This window comes from Myotis brandtii, unplaced genomic scaffold (assembly GCF_000412655.1).
Source record: "Myotis brandtii unplaced genomic scaffold, ASM41265v1 scaffold165, whole genome shotgun sequence".
NCBI lineage: Eukaryota > Metazoa > Chordata > Mammalia > Chiroptera > Vespertilionidae > Myotis > Myotis brandtii.
In genome coordinates this window covers 496045-507252 of record NW_005356042.1, presented here as the reverse complement: position 1 = coordinate 507252, position 11208 = coordinate 496045, and the positions used below count along the sequence as shown (strand labels likewise).

The 11208-nt window shown below is 53.7% G+C and overlaps 2 protein-coding genes across 2 annotated transcripts in view; one reads left to right on the top strand and one right to left on the bottom strand.

Annotated features, from left to right (window-relative positions):
• Window positions 1-2657, bottom strand: part of NPHS1 (nephrosis 1, congenital, Finnish type (nephrin)) — an 18232-nt gene extending 15575 nt beyond the window's left edge. The window contains exons 1-6 of the mRNA XM_014536774.1: window positions 2649-2657; window positions 1849-2023; window positions 1524-1739; window positions 1326-1448; window positions 989-1117; window positions 371-452 (exon numbers count right to left, since the gene is read on the bottom strand). Coding sequence (XP_014392260.1) covers window positions 371-452; window positions 989-1117; window positions 1326-1448; window positions 1524-1739; window positions 1849-2023; window positions 2649-2657 — 734 coding nt within the window. The remainder of the gene's footprint in view (window positions 1-370; window positions 453-988; window positions 1118-1325; window positions 1449-1523; window positions 1740-1848; window positions 2024-2648) is intronic.
• A 3176-nt stretch (window positions 2658-5833) lies between these two features.
• The window catches only part of KIRREL2 (kin of IRRE like 2 (Drosophila)), an 8370-nt gene continuing 2995 nt past the window's right edge, over window positions 5834-11208 (top strand). Inside the window, exons 1-12 of the mRNA XM_014536553.1 lie at window positions 5834-5910; window positions 6147-6296; window positions 7064-7213; window positions 7377-7537; window positions 8159-8309; window positions 8575-8680; window positions 8799-8947; window positions 9589-9716; window positions 9807-9939; window positions 10200-10300; window positions 10452-10671; window positions 11081-11185. Coding sequence (XP_014392039.1) covers window positions 5859-5910; window positions 6147-6296; window positions 7064-7213; window positions 7377-7537; window positions 8159-8309; window positions 8575-8680; window positions 8799-8947; window positions 9589-9716; window positions 9807-9939; window positions 10200-10300; window positions 10452-10671; window positions 11081-11185 — 1606 coding nt within the window. The 5' untranslated portion in view covers window positions 5834-5858. The remainder of the gene's footprint in view (window positions 5911-6146; window positions 6297-7063; window positions 7214-7376; window positions 7538-8158; window positions 8310-8574; window positions 8681-8798; window positions 8948-9588; window positions 9717-9806; window positions 9940-10199; window positions 10301-10451; window positions 10672-11080; window positions 11186-11208) is intronic.

The following is an 11208-nucleotide window of genomic DNA, read 5'->3' as shown; positions in this document are numbered from 1 at the left end:
CCGGGGGGGGGGGGGGGGGGGGGGTTGGAGTTCTAAACTCAGTCATTATCTTAAATCTGGGAAATTAGGGTAAAGAGGTCCCCACTCCTGGTCTAAGTCTCCATGCTGATTTCTTCTAGGATCTGGAGTTCCATGGAAGAGATTTGGGGGATCAGGAATGGGAATTGGGGTCCCAGAGGCCCACACATGGCCAAAATCTTTGTCCTGGAACTGGGATTCCCATGAAGAAGTTTTGGAGGATCAGAGTGAAGAATTGGGTCCCAGATATTCATACCTGACCCAGATTTCCATGCTTGAATCCCCGGGGCATGGGGTTTTCATGGAGAACTTTGGGGTTCAGGCTAAGGGTAGGGCATCCCAACTCCCATACCTGGCTGTGGCCTCTGTGATGAAGAGTTTCTCCTGGGATCCCTCATTCACGTTAGTAGTGATGTCTGAAATTATTTGTCCACCTTGGGGTAATAAGAGAGCAGAAGGAGTGCCAGGTTCTCCCCAAGGTGGGTCCTGGGGATCCTGGCCTGGAAGTCATAGGGTGGACATACTGCCCCCTCTCTCTTGGTTCTGGAGGAAAAGCACTAGCTCCGTTCCCTCCACACATTCAGGACTTCCTGAAACCCAGAGTCCTCAGGGCTGGGTCCTGGGCCTCTCCCCACCCCTCCCCTCCCCTCCCATCCCATCCCATCCTTGTTGGGTGTATCACCCACATCCATTACTCAGCTTCTCATTTTTGCACCAACGATGACACCATATCTCTACCTGGAGCCTCAGCCTCTTCCTTGAGTCCCAGACCAGCAGCCCTGTGATCTCCTTGGTGCCTTTGCCTGGATGTCTCTACCAGATTCCATGCTGGCCTCAGCATCTCCCCAAGCTGGTGTCCCCACCTCAGAAATGTCATATTTTCTGGGGCCCCTAGAAGGGTATTGGGCAGGAACACCACCTCCCAACTCCGGGGGCCTCACACTCCCCCTAGCAGTTCATCCACACTCACTTTGAAGGAAGGTGATGTCAGGTGCTGGCTTTGCGTCCCCAGACACACAGCTGACCACGTACTCCTCCCCAGCTACCCACGTGACTGTGCTTCCTGCCTCAGGGGTCAGCTGAAGCATCTTGGGGGGCACTGGTGAAAAAGGGTCTGGGGTAAGCCGACACCACCGAGAAGGATATGAGGGTTTGGGCTTTGAGTCTCATTGCTCGTGAAATTAGTTCTGTAACCTGGATCTGAGGAAGGAGAGGCTGGGGGCTTGTACTCCTGGGTCCTGGGGTAGGAGAGGACTGGGAGTACAGACTCATGGGTTCTGCGGGCAGGGGGTATCTCTCACCCATACCCAGAACGGAGAGGATCACTCTGGGAGACACGAGCTCAGGCCCTGTCTCTGAGCGGCCGACCTGGCACTCATACTCTGCATCATCACTGAGGTCACATGCTTCAATATGCAGGTGGAATTCACCTGCAGGTAGGACCCAAGGTCAGGGCCACAGTCAGCTTCTGCTGACAGCTCAGCGTCCAGGCTCTGATCCCTTACCTCTAGTAGGGTTGCCTTCCAGGTGGTAGCGTGGGAAGCCAGGGATCCTAGGGTCGGGACCTAGGAGCAGTCCATCTTTGGCCCATTGCACGGTACTGCCAGGGGCACTGACCCCACATCGAAGCTCAGCGGCAGCCCCCTCAATCACCGTCGTGTTTTCAGGCAGAGCCCAGAAGCCTCTGGAGGCTGAGGCAGGGATCTGCAACTGAGCCAGGCCTGGGGACACAGAAAAGTCAGCAGGAGAGGACAGAGGGTCTGTCTGGAGAATGTGAGTGGGAAATGAGGGCATCTTAACACTAGACCACAAGGCCAGGATCCCACTTACCTGTGGTCAGCATTCCCATGAGGAGCAAGGGAGCCCGGATGGGGATCCTCAGGGCCACTCCATGCCCTCTGTCTGTGGCTCCTGCAATGCCCACTGGCTGCCTCCTGTGTCTGCCCCTGGCTTTCTCTGGGTCCCTCTCCCTATGTCTCTGTCTCTTGCTTTTCTCTTTGTCTCTCTTTTGCCATCTGTCTCCTTCTCTTTCTCTGTTTTTCTTTCTTTCCATGAGTCCATCTCTCCCTCTCTTACTCTCTCCCTCTCTTTCCCCTTCTGTCTTTCTATCTCTCTCCCTGCCCTGAGTACCTTCCACTCTACCTTCTCCTGTCTTTCTCTCTATTTCTCTCTCCCTAAGGTGCACACTCATTCTCTCTGAGTTTCTCTCCTTCCCCATAAGTCTCTACTTGTCTTTCTTCTCTCCTGCCACCCCAATCCCTGCTTTCCTTTCACCACTCACAGCCCCCCAGGGAAGACCCGCTGTCAGAGTCCAGCAGGCTCTACAAGCCAAGGAGAGCAATGAGGCCGATGAGGTCAGTAGCAGAGCTGAGCCTCATTCTGGGACCCAGCCTGATCTTGTCCTTGCACTGCTACCTTCCCGAGACACCCTCTCAAGTCTCCAGCTCCAGACCTCTGTCCAGCAGGCTCCTCCCAGCCCAGCTGGAGCATGAAATCCCCTGTCAGCACATGCCAGGCATATTCCTTGGTGCCTCCCCAGCCCCCATGACCCCATGAAGGAGTGCAAGTCAGACCCAGGCAGTCCCAGCTCAGCATGGAGAGCAGAGAGCTGGGCCTGGCTCTTCCCTGACCTGGTACATGACCTTGGCAAGTCCCTTCCTTTCCTGAGTAAACATTACCCCCTCAGTGACATTAGGAATGTCGCCGGGGCGTGTGCAAGAGTGTGTATGAGAGACTGGGAGAGTGCAGCTAACTTTCCCTTTCTGTGCACGTGTGTGTGAAGTTCATTGTGAGTGAGCATTCGTGTGAGTGTGGGGAAGGTGAGTGAATTGTGATCTGTGAAAGTATGTGCAGAGTGTGTGAGTGTATATGAGTGTCTAAGGTGCAAGTGTGCAGGGGACAAGGCAGCCAGCGTGGGTGGGAGTGAAAGGTAGTGTCTAAAATCACCAGCACTAACTGTGCCAGGGTGTAGAGCTGTCAGCACTGAGCCCAGCTAGGTACCCTATGGCAAGGGCCTTGTGAATTCTATCTAATTCATGTAATTTCCCTCTGTCTTTCCCTGTCTCTTCTGTGTCTGTCTCTCTCCATCTATCCATCTTGATTTATCTTTCTATTTTTATTGATTTTTTTAGAGAGAAACATCAATGTGAGAGTGAAACATCAGATTGACTGCCTCCTGCACAGCCCCTATTAGAAATTGAGCCCACAACCTGTGCATGTGCTTTGACTAGGAATTGAACCGGCAACAGGACAATATTGGTGCACAGGACAATATATAACCAACTGAGCCACACCGGTCAGGGCTTGATTTATCTTTCTATCTTTCTCTATCTGAGTTTCTTTTGTCTCCATGTCTTTCTCTATTCTCTTCTCTCTCCATTAGGTGGTTAATCTCAGTCAACCTTTAACTATGTCTCTCTCTCTCTCTCTCTCTCTCTCTCTCTCTCTCTCTCATCAATTAAAAACATATCTTGGGATGAGGATTTTTAAAAAAGCTTAAAAATACATATTACCAATTACAACCATTATGATGATAATTAGAGGCCCAGTGCATGAAATTCATACACTGGGGAGAGGGGTCTCTACTTTTCTGTCTCTGTTCTCATCTCTATCTCCCCCCACCCCCAACCCCATACTCTCTCACACACACCAGGAGCTCAATAAATATTTGTTCTCAGTCATCCTATGACTACACCTGTTTGTTTTATTTGTTTCTCCTGATTGCCACATCTTTGAATTTTATAACCGTATGTTGGTTGATTGGCCCTGCCCACCCCAATGTGCTCATACATGCTCACATAGGATAAGCTTCTTCTGCCTGCTTATCTCCTGCAAGAATTGGGACCCGCGCCACGACCCCCTATATGATCCTCCTCCAGGAACAAAATGAGGCATCTGGGCTGAGCCCCTACAGTTCCATCCTTGATGCTGCCTCTAGTCTTTCTTCTTCCCTCCCATATTAAATCCTTGCACTCCCACATTTTCTCTCCCAACTGCCCACCCCCGCTAGGGAATGGGCTGGATGCAGAGCAGGAGGTTCTGTCATAGGGCTCCTCACCAGATGGTGTCCATCGAGGCCAGGGTGTAGAGCTGTCAGTTGCTGGGGCCTTTAATTAGCACAAACCTTCCACGCTCTACTTTGACTGTTTTCCTTCTCTGCATGCTCCTGGGACCTCAGGCTCTTCATCTTTCCATGCCTGCAGCCCCAGAGAGCCAGGAAAGGGAAGTGATATCAGGTGTCTAGAAAAACAGCCTTACTGCCTGACTTGTCCCCAAGCCTCAGGAATGCTGGCCCCAAGCTCATTCTGTTTTAAAATCCAGGTGCTGGATCCCCAAAACAGAAGCCAGGAGTTCAGGCCCCCCTGACCAGAGTCTGGGCCACCAGGATTCACAAGCCTGGGTCCCAAGGATCCAGGACTCAGGAGTTCAGGCCTGAAGCCCCTTCTCCCCACATTCCCAAGAGATAAGTCCTCCCCCCACCCCCCCAGAATTTAGGGTAGATGTTCACTGTCTATTGATTTTCAAATCCTCCCCCTGGGGTTGTGTAGGGAGTAGGAGAGAGATAGGTGCTTAAATCCACTGACTCTAAGACTTAAGACCAGATTTTCTGACCCCTGTCATCCTCTCCCAACTGCGCCCTGCTGCAGGCAGAGGACCTGTTTGAGTTCCCAACTTCTCAGTCAACAGAGGTCTGCACAGCCAGTCTTAGAATCCTGGAAGTCCAAGTCCCCGCTACTTACGGAAAAACTCAATATTCTGAGCTCAGGAACAATACACAACCTGAGTATGGACCCCCAGCCCCAACAGGCTCAGGAACGTCAGACCCAGGTCCCAAGCCCACAAACGCCCCTCAGCCACCTGCCGCGCACTCGCCAGCGTGCAGCGTGAGAACATCCCAGCTGGGCTGCATGCAGCCATCAGGACAAGCTGCGAGGTTCCCAGCCCCCCTGCCAGCCCCGACCCAGCACCGCCGCCTCCCAGCTGTCGCCAGGCAACCACAGCTGAGTGGGGCGAAGGGCTGAGCCCGGACTGCGGGGTCTTGGGAAAGGAGGGTCTGTGAGCCTGGATTTCTAGATCTTAAGACGTGCTATGGTTTGCGGCAGTAACTAGGCAGGCAAAGGGTTATTTTGAAGAGGGGGTTTGAGGCGGGGAGAGCAGAAGCCCCCTCTTCTCGGGGGTTCCAGCTGTCCCCCCTCCTCCCCAGCCACGCAGGAGCCCTCTTCCTGACCTGTAGGCTCAGAGGAGCCCCGAGCCCCGCCTCCTCAGGGCGCAGAAACTAGCGATGCCCCAGGGGTTCCCATTTATAGCTCGATTTCCACTCAGCGCGGTCCCTCCAGGACCTGGGCTGAGCAACTTTCTTCCACTCCCTCCCCTCACTTCTCCTCACCCCCGTGTCCCTGCAACCCCGGCAGGGTGCAGGTGTCCAACCCAGCCGAAACCCCCTCCTTCGATCCAGGTGTTCCGGCTCCCAGATCCCAATAGGGGTGGGGCGCCCGCCCAAGAGGAAAGCCCTACTCCTCGGCCTTTTGGTCGCGGAGTTTCTTAATGGAAAGAGGGCGGGGCGCGCCGGTGCCTAGGCGAATGAGATCAGACCCAGCCGGGGTCTCAGAGATGCAGCGAGCAGGATTCGCCTGCGTTTCAGAGCGTCGGAGCCAGCGGCTGAGCCGATTTGGGAAACTCCAGGCCAGGGACAAGGGTGCGCCTCGCCTGATGTGAATGAAGAGTCGGGCTCGAAGAAGGTTCCAGGCTTGAGTGGTGGGAGGTGTGCTGTCCAGGAAGCAGTGGGCAAGGAAGGCAGTGCTACAGCAAGTCTGCTGCATCTTGGGGGACACACACTCAGTATGCTGGTCCCCGCCCTCCTCGTCCTCTTATTCTGCCTCAGAGCGCGTGCAGGTACCTCGAAGGGCGGGGGAGACGGTAAATATGGGGAGGGTTGCCTGCCAGCTCCCGCTTTTACTGGAGTGAATGGGGCTGAGGGCTGAGACTCCTGGATCTGAGGGAACAGAAGTCTGGGAGCCTGGCTTCTGGGTCTGCGGGAAGAGGGGTTTGGGGACTGAACTCCCGGGTTCTGAATGAGAGAACTCTTAAACATGCTATACTCAGCTCTGCTCCCTTCTCCATTCTCCTAGGCCTGTCACCCCACTTCCTGCAACAGCCGGAGGACCTGGTGGTCCTGCTAGGGGACGAGGCCCGGCTGCCCTGTGCCCTGGGCACATACTCGGGAGTGGTCCAGTGGACTAAGGATGGGCTGGCTCTAGGGGGTGAGAGGGACCTGCCAGGTGAGGCTGTTCTCAGTACTCAGGGAGGGGCTGGCATCAGCTCCAGGAGATGCTGGGCTTAGGCTGTAACTGAAGTATCTATTTTGACATTTTCAAGTTTGGAAAATTAATGGGCTCAGGTAAACATTTGGGTGTCCTAAAAAATTTTGTTGTTGTTGATAGTCACCCGAGGATACTTTTTCATTGATTTTTAGAGAGTGGAAGGGAGACTGAGAGAGGGAGAGAGAGAGAAACATCAATTGGTCGTCTCTGGAATGGTCCCCTGCTTGGGTGGGGGATCAAACCTGCAACCCAGGTACATGCCCTTGACCAGGAGTTGAACCTGTGACCTTTCGGTCTGACACTCTAACCACGCCAGCCAGGGCTGTCTTGAACTTTCAGTTTATACTTTGGGGATGATCCATGGGGTTTGAAGATTTTAATTTTTATTGTAAAATATTACATAAATACAGAAAGCATATAAAACATAAGTAGAAGATTTGCCAAGTAACTATAAAGTAGACACTCACGTAACCATTACTCAGGTCCAGAGCCCTTCTTATTCCTTTCCCCTATCATAACTCCCTCCCTCTTTACCCCAGGGGTAGCATCTAATCTGCCTTTTATGGTAATTGTTTTCTGACTTTTTTCTCTCTGAATTTATCACCCCCAAGTTTGAAGTGACTCTGGACTGGGAGAGGGTTAGTGTCTCCCTAGCTCAGCACCCACTTTTGGGATGGGAACAGGAACTCAGAACAGTGGTTTGACTGCCTCTTTCTTGATTCCAGGGTGGTCCAGGTACTGGATATCAGGGGATGCAGCCAGAGGCCAGCACGACCTTCACATTAGGCCTGTGGAACTAGAGGATCAAGCGGCATATGAGTGTCAGGCTACACAGGCAGGCCTCCGCTCTCGACCAGCCCAGTTGCATGTGCTGGGTGAGGGTCCAGCCCACTCATCTCCCTAGGGGTGCCCAGAGGGATAGCCAGTCCTAGCTGGGAGTATCAGAGACCAGGGAGCACAGAGGAGTGGTCAAATAGAGCTGGGAAGATCAGGGTCTCTGGGCCCAGAATCCAGCTCTGACCCCAGATCCATCCACAGTGCCCCCAGAAGCCCCTCAGGTGCTGGGCAGCCCCTCTGTGTCTCTGGTTGCTGGGGTTCCTGCAAATCTGACCTGTCGGAGCCGTGGGGATGCCCGCCCTACCCCTGAGCTGCTGTGGTTTCGAGATGAGGTCCAGCTGGATGGGGCTACCTCCTATCAGGTAAGATGCAAGTCTCTGTGCCAGCCCTTGTTTATTCAGGGAAATGTGGGTGTTCACTAAGACTACAGGCTCATCCAGAGAAGAAAAGGGCATGGGAGGGCAGGGGTTAAAGGGTTGGGACCCTTGGTGTATGATTAAGGGTGAGGACTCTAGGTCTGGACTACCTGGCTCAGTCACTTCTTAGTTGATTGATCTTGAGTAAGTAACTAACTTAACCTCTTCTGTCCCTCAGTTTTCTTATCTGTAGTAGTATGTACCTCATAGGGCAGTGATGGCGAACCTATGACACACGTGTCAGAGGTGACACGCGAACTCATTTTTTTGGTTGATTTTTCTTTGTTAAATGGCATTTAAATATGTAAAATAAATATCAAAAATATAAATCTTTGTTTTACTATGGTTGCAAATATCAAAAAATTTCTATATGTGACACGACACCAAAGTTAGGGTTTTTCAAAATGCTGATACGCCGAGCTCAAAAGGTTCGCCATCACTGTCATGGGGTAATTGTGAGGATTAAATAAAGCAATACTTCTTCTAAGTGTTTAGAAGAGAGCCTGACACATAGTAAGCACTGTATTAGGGGTAGATAAAATCATTATTATTATTCATAACCTCCAGACCCTGCTGAAGAAAGGGACCATCGAGTCCGTGGAGAGCATCTTATCCTTTACCCCTTCCAGCCATGATGATGGAGCCACCTTGGTCTGCCGGGCCCGAAGCCAGGCCCTGCCTGCGGGAAAGGACACAGCTATCACACTGAGCCTGCAGTGTAAGTGCATTGGACGCTGGTCCCTGAGCCTGGAGTCCTTGGTGAAATAGGGGCCTGGGACCTGGACTCCAGGGTATGAGGAAGGAGGGAGCTGTGGATCTGTAGTTCCTGAGGGAATACGGAACTGGAGGCCTGCCTGGACTCCTAGCTCAAAGGGAAGAGGGAACTGGAGATCCACACCACTGGGGTGGAGGGGTTGGGAGTTGGACTCCTCGGTCATCAATGGAGGTCCTTGACCATTGTGACTATTGGCCCACCTCCACAGACTCCCCAGTGGTGACTCTGTCTGCAGAACCACAGACTGTGCAGGAGGGAGAGAAGGTCACTTTCCTATGCCAGGCCAGGGCCCAGCCTCCGGTGACGGGCTATCGGTGAGGATGATCACCTCTCCCAAGCCCAAAGCACTAGCTTGGAAAGGGGTGGAGCTGGGACATGAGTAGGTGAGCCTGGGGAGCAGAGACAATACTAACAATCCCACTACCTCCACAGGTGGGCAAAAGGGGGCTCCCCAGTGCTGGGGGCCCGAGGACCATTGTTGGAAGTGGTGGCCGATGCCTCATTCCTAACTGCGCCAGTGTCCTGCGAAGTCAGCAACGCCGTGGGTAGTGCCAACCGCAGCACCGCACTGGATGTACAGTGTGAGCCAGGGCAGGACCATGGATGTGGGCAAAGTGGAACCTGCTGAAATGGGCAGGTGGGGCGGGGGGTGGAGGATTGAGTGGGGCATGGCTGCGATGGGCTGTGGAAGGTGGGTTGGGGGGGACATAAAATGTAGGCAGAGTTTGACTGTGCTGGGTCAGTGCCAAATTGGAGCAGGGGCAGGGTCAGGGCGGGTCAGGGCATGTAAGCAGGGTTGTGGACCAGGGGCCTATACTTGCGCCCTTGAGGTTGCCATTTCTTTCTTTCTTCCTTTCTTTCTTTCTTTCTTTCTTTCTTTCTTTCTTTCTTTCTTTCTTCTCTTAATAATAATTCTTTTTTTCTTTAAATATATTTTAATTGACTTCAGAGAGGAAGGGAGAGGGAGAGAGAGAGAGAAAGATAGAACCATTAATGATGAGAGATAATCATCAATTGGCTGCCTCCTGCATGCCCCCCACTGGGATCGAGCCCACAACCCGGGCACGTGCTCTGACCTGGAATCGAACTGTGACCTCCTAGTCCGTAGGTCGATGCTCAAACACTGAGCCACGCAGGGCTGGCCAGGTTGCCAAATCTGAGTGGCTGACCCCAGGTCAGAAGTTGCAGCCCTCCCGGTCATGTGACCTTATCTTTCCTCTAGTCGGGCCGATTCTACAGACAAAGCCAGAGCCTATGTCTGTAGACCAGGGGGAAGAAGCTTCCTTTAGCTGTGCCTGGCACGGGAACCCGCTCCCACGGGTGACCTGGACCCGCCATGGGGGTGCACAGGTAAGGCCGTGTCTGGGGCTAGTACTGCTGGCAGGCAGTGGACGGAGCTTCCTCCCAAGGTTCTGCCCCTGACGCCCCTTCATATCCCAGGTGCTGGGCTACGGGCCCACGCTGCGTCTTCCCTCGGTGGGGCCAGAGGATGCAGGCGACTATGTGTGCAGGGCCGAGGCAGGGCTCTCCGGCCTGGGGGGCGGCGCTGCAGAAGCTAGGCTGACTGTGAACGGTGAGAAAACGGTGCTTCCTAAAGGACTGGGATGGGCAGAGCGGACGAAGTGGGTGTGGCCTCCAGAGTGAAAGCTCGATAGAGGCGGGCCTGGGGTCCCAGTGGGATGTGGTGAAGGCGAGTCTCCACGGGGCTTGGAGTTTGTTGAGGGGCGTGGCCTGGTTGGCTGGGGTTGGAGTGCCTGGCCTGGCCTTATCGAAACAGACTTTGGTTGGGAGGGTGGGGCCTCTCCTCTGATTGAACCACAATCTCCAAACAAGCTCCCCCAGTAGTGACCGCCCTGCCTTCATCGAATGCCTTTCTGAGGGGCCCCGCCCGCCTCCAGTGTCTAGTCTTCGCCTCCCCCGCCCCAGACGCCGTGGTAAGGAAATGTCCTCGCTTTCATGACCCACCGAGCTATGACCCACCCAGCCAGACTCCCACAACTGCATGACTACCTCTGACTCTCCCAACACCCTGGCTGTTTCCCTCCCTCCTCCCCAGTCTCCTCTGATCTCCTTTTGTGTCCCAAGGTCTGGTCTTGGGATGAGGGCTTCCTGGAGAAGGGTTCCCGGGGTCGGTTCCTGGTGGAGACGTTCCCAGCCCCGGAGGGCCGAGTTGGACAGGGTCCAGGCCTGATTTCTGTGCTACACATTTCGGGAACCCAGGAGTCTGACTTTAGCCGGGGCTTCAACTGCAGTGCTCGTAACCGGTTGGGTGAGGGAGATACCTGGATCAGCCTGGGCCGTAGAGGTGAGACCTGAAGCCTGAAGACCCCAACCCCCAAAGGCTACAATTCACAAACCGAGGACCTCCAAATGCAAAGACCCCTAAACCTTGAGAGCCTCAAAACTATAAGTCCCTTGAATCCTGAGACACCCCCAAAATAAATGACCTCAAATACAGAATCCTAAATGGAGACACCCCTCACATTCTGGTGCCCCCAAAATGGGAATCTCCAAAGTTAAAATCCCTCAAATTCTAAGACTCCCTAAAGCCAGGGAGTTTACTTGTGAAACCCCAATTTCATAAGCCCTTAACCCCAGGGTATTATAAATCTTGGGTATCTCCAAATCTGGCAACTTTTGAACCCAGAGACCCCAACCCAAGCCCTAGTCCTGTTCCCCAGTTCCTCCTCAGACCACCCCTCTTCTCCTTGCAGACGTGCTGCCTACTATGCGGATTGTGGCTGGGGTGGCCTCCTTGGCCACGACTCTCATTATAGTCATCACTGGGGTGGCCCTCTGCTGCTGGTGCCAAGGCAAGGGTTAGTACCGGAGCTCTACTCCA